General features: G+C 41.4%; 1 protein-coding gene across 1 annotated transcript in view; it reads right to left on the bottom strand.

Moving 5' to 3' along the window:
* The window catches only part of SNTG2 (syntrophin gamma 2), a 349,806-nt gene that overhangs the window by 154,850 nt on the left and 178,881 nt on the right, over positions 1-16,075 (bottom strand). Inside the window, exon 2 of the mRNA XM_083178467.1 lies at positions 13,471-13,608. Coding sequence (XP_083034593.1) covers positions 13,471-13,608 — 138 coding nt within the window. The remainder of the gene's footprint in view (positions 1-13,470; positions 13,609-16,075) is intronic.

The following is a 16,075-nucleotide window of genomic DNA, read 5'->3' as shown; positions in this document are numbered from 1 at the left end:
ACTAGAACCAAGAGGCAACAGTATTAAAAAATGGAAATAGAAAAAATGTATGAACCTGCGTCTCAATCTCACTTCATAGGTGATAAAAACAGCAATTAGCCTGAGACAAGTAAATGACTAATCAATTAGAAATAGCATATTAAACAGGACAATACATGAAACAATGAAAATACACACCAATAAAGCATAATTGCACATAATACAGCGCAATGTGGCAAAAGATATAGTAAAGACACAGTCACAATATAATGAGCTCAGCGGAATACAGCAAAGGAAATTTGCTCGTTTAAGCCTTTAGGGGCAATAGTGCCCAAGCGGTGTATCCACCGGGCTTCACATTGTAATAGACGAGTACCACGGTCGCCGCCGCGAATATTGGGGGGCACCCAATCAATCATCCGATATCTTAGGCTGTTCAAAGGATGATGATTGTCAACAAAATGCCTGGCGACAGGATGCTCGCTACTGCCGGATGCCAATGCCTGACGAATGGTACTCCTGTGCATTGTCATCCTTTCCTTAAATTTCCTAATAGTTTTACCTATGTAGGATAAACTACATAGACATATAAGTTGATAAACAACGTATGAAGAGTTACAATTAAGGTTGTAACGGATTTTAAATGTGTGGCCGGTATGGGGGTGACTAAAAGAATCACCTGGTAGAAGGAATTGACAGGTGGTGCATGCGCACCTAAAACAACCTTTTTTCTTTTGGACACCCAACCATGTCACAGTGGGTGGTTCTGGATTAATGGATATATTGGTTTTAACCAAAATATCCTTGAGACTACGTCCCTTGGAGTAGCACGGCATAACCCGGTGCTCACCGAGGGGTAAAGTGGTATCACTTTTAATTAGAGACCAGTTATTTTTAACCAAAGCAGTGGTTTCATTAGAGACAACATTATATCTGTTAACCCAAGGCATAATCTTGGCCATGCTGGTATCTTTACTTTTGTGTCTAAGGAGTGACTCGCGGTCTAATTGTAACACCTTGCGTTTACAGGCGACAAGCTCATGATGTTTAAAGCCACGTTTCAAAAATTTTTAATGAGAGCATCAAGTTGCTGCTCACAATCAGCTCTATCGCTATTGATGCGGTAGTAGCGTAGCATTTGGGAGTAAGGCAAAGATGAAACAAGACTGCGGGGATGACAACTGGATGGGGACAGCAGGGTGTTACGGTCCGTGCTTTTGGTGTAAACACTGGTAGTGATGATGCCCGCTTTAAGGGAAACTTTGACGTCCAGAAAGTGGACCTCACTACTGGATGTTTCAAATGTAAATTTGATGGCATTGTTGGTGTCATTGTGTTTAACAATGACATCATGAAGCAGGTTAACATCACCATGCCAAATGGCAAACAGGTCATCTATATACCTCTTAAAAATAATAAAATGATCAACAATGCATGGGTCAGAAAGAAAAATATCAAACTCAACAGAAAACATGAAAATATTAGCATATGAAGGAGCCACAGAACTGCCCATAGCGCAGCCCCGTAGCTGTAAATAAAAAGTATTATTGTAAATAAAAAAGTTATTATACAAAATCAAATCCATAAGCTCAATAAGAAAATCAATTTTAATAGAATCAAAATCGCTGTGGGTATTGAGGAATCGTCTCAAAGCAGCCAGACCCAGGGCGTGGGGAATCATGGTGTAGAGATTTACCACATCAATGGTGGCCAAATGACAATTGTCTGCCAATCTGGGAAGCTGATGGAGATTTTGTAAAAAAGTGGTGGTGTCCAACAAGAAGGTAGGTTGAGATTTGATAAGCGGTTGTAGTAGATCATCCAAATAAGTTGCAGTAGGTTGCAGCAGCGACCCGCATGCCGACACAATAGGGCGACCCGGGGGAGGGGACAAGCCCTTATGGATTTTCGGAAGTGTGTATAAACAGGGAGTGATTGGAAAATCTGGAACCAGGACGGCTTGTATTTCTTGAGTAATAATTTTAGCATCAACTCCCATTTGTAGGATGTTGGTCAATTTCTGTCGACATTGAGCAGTGGGGTTGACTGTCAACTGGCGATAGGTGTCAACATCAGAGAGTTGTTTCATTATTTCGGCATGATAGTCAGAGAGATCTTGCAGGACTATCGCCCCGCCTTTATCGGCTTGTCGAATTACAAGATTTTTATTTTCGCTCAGATTTTTTAAGGCCAAACGCTCCGCTGGCATAAGATTGGGGTGGACAGACGAGGAGTGCTCGACAATGGCAGGAAGTCCTGTATCGAGCATCCTAGCAAAGGATTTAATACTGGCATTATTTGAATATGGCTCGAAAGAGGAGGCAGGAGCAAACTGTTTCAAAACTGTAGGTAGAGGTGGTTTGACAGTTTTATTAGACGGGGGTTGATTGGCAAAGAACTCTTGTAATTTGATTTTTCTAATGAGTTCATGTTTCTCAATTTGCCACTGTAAATCACTAAAAGGCACAGAGGGCACGAAGGAAAGTCCATGATTCAAGAGTTTCAACTTACTTTTAGATAAGTCATGGGACGATAAATTAAAGATTATATTCTCGTGTTCGTTGGTGGGCGACCCGGACGGCCACCCCCTCTTCCACTGTTGCCCTCTTCGAGTATAGCGCCTCTTTCGTGGGACTTGGGGCCGCCTCGACCCCTCTGGGGGAGTCCACCTAAAGGGCCTGCTTTGGCACCTCTGGGTTTGCGTTGGTCAGCCTCGCTGTTAGAGCTGGTATTATCGGCCGATGTTTCTGTATCGAATTGATCGATAGTTCTTTGTGGACGCCGTTTGTTGCGGCGAAAGAAAGGTTTTTTAGAATCTTCTCCCGAATTGCCTGCCAACCATCTGTAGACAGTGTGTCTGTCGTAATCAGTTTGCACCTTTAATAATTTTTCTTTTTTAAAGAGGATAAGCTCTCTTTTGTATGATGACAATTGGCTCTTGAGCCGTTCCATCCAATCCGTCTCTTTTTCTGCCACTAAAGTGGCTAAGTGCACGGTTTCGAATTTAGAGATTTTATCGGGAGAAGATTCTAAAAAACCTTTCTTTCGCCGCAACAAACGGCGTCCACAAAGAACTATCAATCAATTTGATACAGAAACATCGGCCGATAATACCAGCTCTAACAGCGAGGCTGACCAACGCAAACCCAGAGGTGCCAAAGCAGGCCCTTTAGGTGGACTCCCCCAGAGGGGTCGAGGCGGCCCCAAGTCCCACGCAAGAGGCGCTATACTCGAAGAGGGCAACAGTGGAAGAGGGGGTGGCCGTCCGGGTCGCCCACCAACGAACACGAGAATATAATCTTTAATTTATCGTCCCATGACTTATCTAAAAGTGAGTTGAAACTCTTGAATCATGGACTTTCCTTCGTGCCCTCTGTGCCTTTTAGTGATTTACAGTGGCAAATTGAGAAACATGAACTCATTAGAAAAATCAAATTACAAGAGTTCTTTGCCAATCAACCCCCGTCTAATAAAACTGTCAAACCACCTCTACCTACAGTTTTGAAACAGTTTGCTCCTGCCTCCTCTTTCGAGCCATATTCAAATAATGCCAGTATTAAATCCTTTGCTAGGATGCTCGATACAGGACTTCCTGCCATTGTCGAGCACTCCTCGTCTGTCCACCCCAATCTTATGCCAGCGGAGTGTTTGGCCTTAAAAAATCTGAGCGAAAATAAAAATCTTGTAATTCGACAAGCCGATAAAGGCGGGGCGATAGTCCTGCAAGATCTCTCTGACTATCATGCCGAAATAATGAAACAACTCTCTGATGTTGACACCTATCGCCAGTTGACAGTCAACCCCACTGCTCAATGTCGACAGAAATTGACCAACATCCTACAAATGGGAGTTGATGCTAAAATTATTACTCAAGAAATACAAGCCGTCCTGGTTCCAGATTTTCCAATCACTCCCTGTTTATACACACTTCCGAAAATCCATAAGGGCTTGTCCCCTCCCCCGGGTCGCCCTATTGTGTCGGCATGCGGGTCGCTGCTGCAACCTACTGCAACTTATTTGGATGATCTACTACAACCGCTTATCAAATCTCAACCTACCTTCTTGTTGGACACCACCACTTTTTTACAAAATCTCCATCAGCTTCCCAGATTGGCAGACAATTGTCATTTGGCCACCATTGATGTGGTAAATCTCTACACCATGATTCCCCACGCCCTGGGTCTGGCTGCTTTGAGACGATTCCTCAATACCCACAGCGATTTTGATTCTATTAAAATTGATTTTCTTATTGAGCTTATGGATTTGATTTTGTATAATAACTTTTTTATTTACAATAATACTTTTTATTTACAGCTACGGGGCTGCGCTATGGGCAGTTCTGTGGCTCCTTCATATGCTAATATTTTCATGTTTTCTGTTGAGTTTGATATTTTTCTTTCTGACCCATGCATTGTTGATCATTTTATTATTTTTAAGAGGTATATAGATGACCTGTTTGCCATTTGGCATGGTGATGTTAACCTGCTTCATGATGTCATTGTTAAACACAATGACACCAACAATGCCATCAAATTTACATTTGAAACATCCAGTAGTGAGGTCCACTTTCTGGACGTCAAAGTTTCCCTTAAAGCGGGCATCATCACTACCAGTGTTTACACCAAAAGCACGGACCGTAACACCCTGCTGTCCCCATCCAGTTGTCATCCCCGCAGTCTTGTTTCATCTTTGCCTTACTCCCAAATGCTACGCTACTACCGCATCAATAGCGATAGAGCTGATTGTGAGCAGCAACTTGATGCTCTCATTAAAAATTTTTTGAAACGTGGCTTTAAACATCATGAGCTTGTCGCCTGTAAACGCAAGGTGTTACAATTAGACCGCGAGTCACTCCTTAGACACAAAAGTAAAGATACCAGCATGGCCAAGATTATGCCTTGGGTTAACAGATATAATGTTGTCTCTAATGAAACCACTGCTTTGGTTAAAAATAACTGGTCTCTAATTAAAAGTGATACCACTTTACCCCTCGGTGAGCACCGGGTTATGCCGTGCTACTCCAAGTGACGTAGTCTCAAGGATATTTTGGTTAAAACCAATATATCCATTAATCCAGAACCACCCACTGTGACATGGTTGGGTGTCCAAAAGAAAAAAGGTTGTTTTAGGTGCGCATGCACCACCTGTCAATTCCTTCTACCAGGTGATTCTTTTAGTCACCCCCATACCGGCCACACATTTAAAATCCGTTACAACCTTACTTGTAACTCTTCATACGTTGTTTATCAACTTATATGTCCATGTAGTTTATCCTACATAGGTAAAACTATTAGGAAATTTAAGGAAAGGATGACAATGCACAGGAGTACCATTCGTCAGGCATTGGCATCCGGCAGTAGCGAGCATCCTGTCGCCAGGCATTTTGTTGACAATCATCATCCTTTGAACAGCCTAAGATATCGGATGATTGATTGGGTGCCCCCCAATATTTGCGGCGGCGACCGTGGTACTCGTCTATTACAATGTGAAGCCCGGTGGATACACCGCTTGGGCACTATTGCCCCTAAAGGCTTAAACGAGCAAATTTCCTTTGCTGTATTCCGCTGAGCTCATTATATTGTGACTGTGTCTTTACTATATCTTTTGCCACATTGCGCTGTATTATGTGCAATTATGCTTTATTGGTGTGTATTTTCATTGTTTCATGTATTGTCCTGTTTAATATGCTATTTCTAATTGATTAGTCATTTACTTGTCTCAGGCTAATTGCTGTTTTTATCACCTATGAAGTGAGATTGAGACGCAGGTTCATACATTTTTTCTATTTCCATTTTTTAATACTGTTGCCTCTTGGTTCTAGTCGCAGTTCTTTCTTGTCACTTTTTTAATTATTTTTGGTGCAATTTTCCTCACAGTGTCTGAGAAAGCTGGATTGCGGTATCCATGGCAACCAAGCTCCCCACACGCTGCACACTCGTTCAGCGTGTGACATCATCATGTTGCGCCCTGTGGGCGGCTCCCTTGTCTCTCTGCGTCTCAGCCTCACCTCCTTGGTCTATGCTGCTATAAAGGTATGTCTTTTTTCTTTATTCTTTGTAACCTGACGACAATTTGATAATAAATTGAAACGTTGCTGCATACTAGCTGGCTTGTCTAGTTTATGGAGAATAGCCACGAGTGCCCCACCGCAAATCTACTACATTTTTCAAGTGCTGGCACCGGCGCTGCTGCATCTGGTTATAGTGAGTGCCAAACCCGAGTTGGATATATATATATATATATATATATATATATATATATATATATATATATATAGTAGACACAATAACTAGATAAATAGGAATACAGAAACAATACTTAACCCTCTGAGTGCCAAAATATTGGTGGAAAATGCCAGCTCACATTTGTTATATATACAAATAACAAATGTTGTGTAAAAATAGATTGCTTGGCAATTTTCACACCAATTTTGACAAATTCACTTTGAATTCAAAGGGTTAATATAGTACATTTGTATTTTTCTAAATAATCATATTAAAAAAATACAATTGATACCATAACCTCCTAAAATGGAAACTAAGTAGCATATGGCAATAAAAAAATATACAAAAATATTTTAAAATTAATAAGTACGTAGCTTGAAACATGACCATGGCCCTTATTCTGGTTGGTGCGGTCGAGCCGCATATGCGGCTCCGACCGCACCAGACGAATCCCCGCCTACAAGACGGATCGGCACGGCCGTCCGTACACGGACGGCTGCCGATCCGCATGAAAATGGTGGAGGCGTACGCCTCCACCATGGTGGGAGCTGCCCCCTGCATTCGATGGTCGTCGACCATCGAAGGCAGGTCCGCACGCCGCGGCAGCTCCCGCAAGCTGAGACCACACGGACAATCGTCCGTGTGGTAGCTTGTATGGGGGCTGAAAGCTGACATCCGGCGACGTCAGCTTTCCGCCCCCATGAGTTGCGTCATGGCCTCATTACCATGCATACGCCCCGCGTTTGCATGGGAACGCCCATGAAACGCGGGGCGTACACATAGGGAAATGAGGGCATGATGCCTCTCACGCCCCTATACGCCCCCTTTGCGGCGGACGAAATACGTCTGCGGCGAAGGGGGCTGCACATGCGCAGATTGACCTCTGCGCATGTGCAGAGTAAAAACATCGGCGGTACGGCCGCACGCGGGCCGTACCGACCGAATTAGAATAAGGGCCCATGTACTGTAGCTAGAACAATCCGTAGGAACTGTATAGGGGGCACTTTGTACCCTAAAAATGTTAGGGACTTACCTGATGAGGTTACCTGTATGTGGTGGGTAAGCCCATAAACCTTGTCAAAAATCTCTATTTATCGCAAAATATATTGCAAATTGTATTATAATTATAATTAGTAATGTTTGAATAGTACACTTAGATTTTTTTTTCTCTTTGAGAGTGTTCAGTAGTGCACATATAATGGTTATATTGAAGTAGGCTAGAGAAAGCCTTAAAACCATACCTTATACATAAATACACAAACTCCAAATAAACACTATTATCGCACAGAAGTTTCAGAAAGTGACAGATTTGGTACGAAATCTCCAGGTTTTTTTTAAACAGGCAATCATTTACACTGCAAAATCAAACTGGTTTTGAAGTGTAAATGATTGGCGCTTTAAAAAAAAATTGATTTCTTAACAAATCTCCCACTTTCTGAATCTCTGATCCTATTAAATTTCACCCTTTATCTTTTTTAAGAAGCAAGGAGTAATTTACACAATTCCTATGGAGAAGTTCAATCATTACTTACAGAGGCAAATGCAGTGGGAAGGGGGTGTTTCCCGTTGCCTCAAAACCCCCCTATCTCTTGGCCAGTGGCTCAGATTACGACAATAGATAAATGTGGTTGATATGGCCTATAGTATAGCCCATTTATAGTGCTTAACATTAATAATGTATTCCATTCCGGATCCAGTGTATAAAAATACCAATGTGTACATTAATGTCAAGAGTCAGTACATGTTGCTTACCGGACACCCTTAGGTTCAGTAACAGTATATGGTGGAAGAAAAGGCTGTGCTTCTGTTTGTCTACAGATTTAATGAAAGTCAAGCACTAGCACTGACCACAAATAGTTTGATATGGTCCTGGGCCACCAACCATGGCACCCCTGCAAGTGCACTGTGGCACACCAAAGTGCCACAGCACCAAGTTTTGAAACCACTGACTTATTTGGTTCTGTGGCATTATGGTGCCATTTCAAAGACTGTGCTAGATATTGTAAATGACTGAAGCTGATTGGTTGGTTTGAGCAACTTCTCCACTTTATCTCTTTCCAAGGCTTAAAACAACCCACCCACTATTTGTCTCCCGAATGTGATCTGAATTGCTTCCAAAATAGCTATTCAGGCAGGACCTTACATATGACCTGTTTTATCTACTGTATGTCAGTCATGAAGTCACATTTTTGGCAATGTGACATTGTAAAAGGTTAATGAGCATTTTAATTTTCAGTGTAGGTCTGATGCCGCAATGAAAAAGAAAATGATTAACTAACCATATATTTATAAATACATTAAACAATAAAATCCATTGTTTTGTTTTTTTTTTTCCCACCAGGCTCTCCGCTCTGGCTTCAGTTAAGATCAACTAATGAAGGTTATTTTATTCTTTAGTATATTCTAGTCTTTACAGTATGCACAATTACAGTATACACAATGGTTTGCTCTCAGAGGCAAATTCCTTCTCAAATGGACAAAACCATGTGCACTGCAGGGGGGGGGGGGGGGGTAGATGTTACTTGTCCAGAGAGAATTAGATTTGGGCAGGGTTTTAATTTAAAGTGAGATCTACATTGCAGTGTAAAAATAAAGCAGTCAGTATTTTCCCTGCACAGAAACAAAATAAGTCACCCAAGTCTAATTCTCTCTGCACATGTTACATTTGCTCCACCTTCAGTGCACGTGGTTTTGTCCATTTGAGAAGGAATTTGCCTCTGCGAGTGAAGTAGAATAAGGGCCAGTGTACAAAAAGACTTGCTGCAGTGTCTGCCCCAATAAAGTAGTGAAATAACAGGCGGCACTCTCCAGTCTTGTGAAAAGTAGCTCTAACTCTCTATGCACAGGATACGGTCACTAAGTCTACACGCATTAGGTCCACACCACTAGTTCGACTGCATGAAGGTCGACATGCAGGGAGGTTGACACGAGTTAGGTCAACAGGGTCAGTAGGTCGACACATGCATTAGGTCGACAAGGGGAAGGACAACAGTCAAAAGGTCAAAATGGGGTTTTTCACGTTTTTTGGGGGAAATGACATGTGCTGACAGGCGGTTTTTCATGCCCTACCATCAATTAGGGCGTGGTGTGAGAATGAAATACTGTGCCCGAAGCATGGCGAGCGCAGCGAAGCCATGCGAGGGACATGGTGCTAGGTGTCAGTGTACATGTAAACTGTGTCAAAATTTGGGACAAAAAAGTGAGAAGCCCCATGTCGACCTTCCCCATGTCAACATATTGTTTGTGTCGATATAATGATCCTGTCGACCTAACCCATGCCAACCTTGAGTTATGTTGACCTTCATGCATTTTGACCTAGTGTTGTCAACCTAATACTTGTAGACCTAGTTGCTGTTTATCCAATGATCCCATTCTCTCTGCACATATTATATTTTCCCCACCTGCAGTGAACAAGGGTTTGCCCAAAGATACTCGCGGCTACCCTGCGAGGCCACGCCCCCATTTCAACGCTATGGGGGCATGACTCAGAGGCTCTGTGAGCCTCTAGCCATGCCCCCAGTCCCCTGGCTGCGGGAATAGACACTGTGCGCATGTGCACAGTGTTTATTCCCCGCTGCTCAGCAGCCGACAGGGAGTCTCCCAACAGTCCCCCCTCACCTCGGGACACTGCTGGCCGCTGGAGGGATGTGGGAATGTCCCCGAAAACCGGGGACATGTTGGGAGGTATAGACTGTGTGGTGAAGGTGCCAGGATCCAGAAGGGACTCATAAAAGTCAGGGTTTCTCTTGTGTTTGCTGCAAAAGCGTTGGGGCTGCTGTTATCGGTAAATGCCTACACTGGCAGCATCTATGACAGTGTGCCTGTGAGAGGCTGTGCACACCTGCTGAGCTGGCTCAGAGAAATAGGGGTAGAGGGAGGTTGGTGCAGTCAGTTAATTAGTTTGTTTAGTTTTAATTGGTGAGCATATATTTGGGGTTCAGTTGCTAGCATGTAAATATCTCTGATGTGGCAGGAGCAGCTTGGTGCACTGAGTTGTCCAAGCTCATATAAATGGCATACACACAAACAAACGAACAAATTAAAGGGGGGGGGGGGGGGCACAACATAACCTCTTCACCAACTAATCTCTTCTCTATTCTCTCAGTTATCCAGGATTTTTTCTCTGCTACCCTGACCACCGATCTATCACCTAAAAACCAGACTCCTCAGCTACACACTCACTCGGCCTAATCCAGATGTGGTTCAAAGCAGCTATTGGTTTATATTTTCTCTTTGTACATGCATCTGAGCAGCACTCATTGAATGAATTGCTATGGCAGTTGCAACAAGGGATTAGTTGCAATGTAGGGGACAGAAAAACAGTGTTTTTGGGTGATAATCTGGTAATCGTGATCTTGTTTGCTACTAGAGAGCCGTCTGTAACTCTGTATACCTGGGGAGCACCTGAATATCTGCATTTATAGAGACAGATGCGTAACTCTGGGAGGCAAAGGAGTCATCTGCTACCGGGCTCATGCTCCCAAGGGGCACCTCTCCACCCCTGCAAGTTTGAATCAGTTATTTGAAAGCCATTGATATTCCTATGGTGACATAGCATCAATTATACAGATACAGACATGGTCACTCACAGAATATAGGCATGCAGTTTATTATTTTAATCAGAAAATGCTGCTTGTGCACTCTATTCACATTGTTTTGTGAATAAGATGCAATGAAATGGAAAAGGTCAGTCAAAAAGACTCTCAGTACTACCAAGTAACACCACGGCATGGAATGACTAGAAGAGCTGTTTACCATTCGGGGAGGTACTGGACACCACCCTGGTCCGCACCATCACCCAGAGGCAACCCCTAATCCATTCCTGGCAAACATATACAGGAGGAACTTGGATCCCCAATACGGAACTGCCAGCGGGGTCTACTGCTTATGTCCCAGTCTCGCAAATACCAAGTGAGGATATCCTAGAATAAGGACACCAGATCTGCATATACAGAGCTCTAAATATTCATTCACCAAATATACGGTACCGTATGGACTTACAATATCCATCAGTTCAGTCAGAAATCTGAAATTCTTTTTTTCCCCTCCCCCTCCCCTTTCCCTTATTTTTAAGGTTTTTCAATGGCCAATATCTGACCTATAATGTTGTGAAGTTTATATTGTTTACACTTTTTAATTTTTAAAAGATTAAAAACCATTTTAGAGGTACTTGAAATGTCTTATTAATATTTTAGCTAATTATTGGATACCAGTGCAGTCTATTTCTCTTTCTTTTCCATTTACTGTATACAAAATCAAATCTGTATACTTAAACATGCTAAGTGATTCTTTGATCTGCATTATACAGATCATTAAAATCAGAAGTACAGTAACTGATATTGGGCGTATTCAATGGGTCCAACAAGGGGGTTAAACGATGGAGATCGCTGAAGACAAGTGATCCTGAAAACAAGTGATTTAAGTTGCTCACCCTACTCAATGCGCCGGGGTATTTAGCTGCAAGCCTAGCGAGGGGGAAATGGCGTGTGCAGGGGATCAGTTGAATACTGACCCTGCGAGCTGTGACAGCGAGCAGGCAGCACTGTTCACTGTCACAGCTCGCAAAAAGCATTGAATACACCCCAGTGACACTGCATCATAGAGTCAATAGAGCAAACTAGTAAAAAAATAGGTATACAGTGATTTATGAACTGAAATAATTTTTCAATGCTACATGATACTTTTTACCATTATAGTAATTTCAGATAAGAGATAACATTTTTACTTCTATTTAATGCATTGACACAGAAGCAATAAGTCTGAATAAGGCATGGGTAGGCTTAGATAACAAAACATTTAGATAGAAATTTTATTAAAATGAAGTAAAATACAATGTAGCAGAAAATGTCCTTGAAATGGAAGTCAATCACTGACGCATAATTATAATTCTATACCAGCTATTGTGATACCGTAGCTTCACCGGTGGAGTGTGACTATTGATATTTTATCATTACATTAGTAAGAACCATAATAATCATAAACTGGGTACTTATGTAGTATCTGGGCTGCCGATTTTTTGATTGTATGCCTTAAGTTAAGGCATACAATCAGATGCGATGCGATGCGATGCGATGCGATGACCCGATTTTTCCATAGGATTCAATGTTAAAATGGACTGAGTCCATTTTAACATGAAATTCAATGGGAAAAAGGGGTCCTTTTCATACCCCTACTATCCAAGTGGGCATGGAGTTGGATATAAACCTGTGGCGAGCGTAGCGAGCCACCGAGCCCGAAGCGTGGCGAGCGAAGCGAGCCCCGCGAGGGGACGGTATTCTGTGTCCCCTCGCGGGGCTCGCTACGCTCGCCACGCTTCGGGCTCGGTGGCTCGCTACGCTCGCCACAGGTTTATATCCAACTCCATGCCCACTTGGATAGTAGGGGTATGAAAAGGACCCCTTTTTCCCATTGAATTCCATGTTAAAATGGACTCAGTCCATTTTAACATTGAATCCTATGGAAAAATCGGGTCCATCGCATCGCATCGCATCGCATCGCATCGCATGCGATTTGGTCGGGTGCGATGCGATGCGATGGACCCGATTTCAAAATCGGCAGCCCAGTTACTACATAAGTACCATAAACTGTTTTAAAAGACATTTAAGAATATAATACAGAATAACCAGGTAGGAATTTACAACTTAAAATATACGGCAGACACGTGTCTAAAAAAAAAATAATTTGTGTAGACCATTGTCACGTAGACCATTTCAACATGTCAACCTATAGACTTATTATGTCAAACTTTTGTCATTATCGACCTAAAACATGTCAACCATGTGAAGTTCACCTCTTGACTGTTGATCTATCATCCGTACCCGGACTGTGGTGACTGCTAAGAGCTAATATAAGATTGTATATGTTTCTGAATTTTATAGAATTTTTTGCGGTATAGAGTAAAGTTCTAACTACATAATAAAATATAATGATTTTACATATTTCATCATTTATTATTTAGGGAAATTTTTGCACTTATTTATGTATTTATTTACTTCTGCAACATAGTTCACACAATTGTTATACAAAATGATCTGAAAACAAAACTCTTAAGCAGAATAAAAGAAATTTGTTTGGCAATAATAGAGATATTGAAAAATATTGGATGGTTTCTTGACATTTTCAATTCAAATCTAAATTTTGTTCCAAACATTTTAGGCATTATAACATATTTGGGTCTTCGGTAAAATATACGGTGTGCTATTGGGAATAATCACAGAATCACTGAAGCATTTTTGAAATATTCCGATTTATCAAGCAGAGCACTTACATTTGAACTGTGTTCACAGCCACTCACACAGACAACGTCTTGTTTTTGTATGGTTAGTGCCTCTTTTGTAAGTCTGAGTCGTACATCACAAGCATTTTCTGAAGCTTCATTATACAGCTGAGCAAAAGCAGTTTTAGTCTGTGGATGAAGAAGAGAACATGTTGCCTTTGAGATAAGTAAAACAAGATAGTAACCAAATAAACAAAATAATAAATCTTATGTACAAATTCCCTGCACATTTCTTCTTTGGTTTTTAAGAAAATGTTTTATGCGATTTGATGTTTTTTTCGAAGTATGTTCTGATGGGAGTGATACAATTATGTTATACATGTATTCATATTTACAGTATTATTTCTAAGAAAGAGGGGCCCATTTATCGATGAGTGTTAAAACGCGTGAATAATAAAACTTGTTGTGCATATGATACATGGTGCTCCAGTTTATCAGCTCCCAACTGTAGTTTTTGAAACCCATGATAGTTAGGAGCTGAACTCCTGACAGTTGGGAGCTGATTGGCTGGAGACAGTTGGGAGCCAACACATAACAGTTGAGAGATACCTACGTGTCAAGATAATGTAGGTAAGAATCACTATGTATGTGTGTGTGTGATAAAGTTAAACATATTTATTTGGACATTAGTTCTGCTATGGAACTAAGAGTTCCAGGATACCCATTAATGGGTCCCATGTTGGGACTTGTGGTTCTCCAAGTCCAAGGCTTGCTGGGACTCATAGTTCCTCAGCAGGACCCAATAGTTCATAAATCTTTTTACACAATGGATATCAGCCCAGTACCCACCACACTGGGGCACCGGGAACAGCCCCGGGCTTCAGCCTGGGCAGGGTTAATCCTGGTGGGGGGGCTTTATTGGGGGGTCCCTGCCAGGGGGTATAATGCGTCAGCAGTGGGACCTTTTATGATAAGTGTCCCCCGGCTGTGGCATTACCCTACTGGTTAATTGGGTCCAGTGCTGCTGGTTCACAAAATACGGGAGACCTCTATTAATTTTGTCCCCCATATTTTGGAAACCAGAACAGGCCCTTGAGCCTGGTGCTGTCTTTAAAAATTTGAGGATCCTCGATATTGTTTGCCCTGTGATTTTATAAAATCGGGACCAGTTTTTGGAGCCTAGGGCTGGATACGGCCGTGGGGGGTGGGGGCACCTCAGTTAAAAAATATATATATTTATTTATATTATTTTACACTAGAGCCTGCACGGATATGACTAATCTGTGCAGGCTAAAGCCAAATACGCCTGAAAAATAAGTTGTATTTTCCAGGTGTATTTTCCCAGCAATTAGCAGCCTTATATTACGGACGCTTAGTAAATTAGGAATCAGAATTCGACTGAATCTCATATTGATGGGAAATACGAATGTGTCATGAATATGAATTGACGTATTTTCGGCATTGTAAATATGTGTAGGCAGTCGTATTTGCATACGACTGCCTTTGAATTCATCGAATCTAGGAGTATTTTTGTTAGTAAATTTCATGACCGTTGAGAGCTGATTGGCTAAAGACACCTAGGTGCTAAACACATGACAGTTTGGAGCTGATTGTCAAGAAACAGGAGCTGAAAACATGACAGGAGCTGGACCCATGACAGTTGGGATCTGTTTGGCTGGAGACATTTAGGAGCAGAACTCATGACAGTTGGGGGCTGATTGGCTGAAGCACAATTTATCATACACAATGAGTTTTATCATTCCCAATAAGTAGTAACATAATATTTGTTATTAATGAAGCCCCAGATTGTTGATTTGGTATTCTTGACTATTTTTCTTCCATAAATATATAGACAGTCATCAAAATTCATAAATCAACAAAAGATAACCCGGCATTCCATTATTTAATTCACTAGATAATTTGCAATACAGGGTAGCCAATCATTTAACAAAAAGAATTGTTTATTCTAACTTCCTATTAATACATTGGAGATTTGCTCATTTATTATTTTTATGTTTTCTTTTATAGAAGTGTTAAGACTTTATATTAAAATTACAATTTTACTATATATTCCTAAACTAATTTTACCTGCAGAAAAAGAGGGAAATTCATATATATTATCTGTTCTCTATTCTCTATATATCTATGGCCCTAATTCTTACCCTAAGATTTCTCACTGATACATTTACATCCGCTAATATCAGTATTGCCCCGTTGAGTTTTATTTAGGACTTGCTCTTACAATCTGAGCACTTAACTGACCAACAATTGGAAGAAGCCTCATTCTGCCCCCTATGCACCAACCATCTGACAAACCACTGATTCCACAATGCCTGCATGATAATATATTTCTCTGTAATATGTATGGGGTCAAGCTGGGTATTTTTTGGAAATGTGTTTCTTGTGTTTGGCTATTCCAAATATTAAAACAATGGGTGAGATTACATAGGATTAGAGATTCAGAAAGTGAGAGATTTGGTAAGAAATCTCCAGTTTTTTTTAAAGCAGCAATCATTTACACTGCAAAATCAAACTGGTTTGAAATGATTGCCGCTGTAAAAAAAAACCCTGGAGATTTCTTACCAAATCTCTCACTTTCTGAATCTCTCATCCTATTAAATCTCAACCATTGTCTTCTTTGTAAAGTTAAATATAC

Source organism: Crinia signifera, chromosome 3, assembly GCF_055691185.1.
Source record: "Crinia signifera chromosome 3, ASM5569118v1, whole genome shotgun sequence".
NCBI classification, from domain to species: domain Eukaryota; kingdom Metazoa; phylum Chordata; class Amphibia; order Anura; family Myobatrachidae; genus Crinia; species Crinia signifera.
This window is presented reverse-complemented; position numbering and strand designations above follow the sequence as displayed.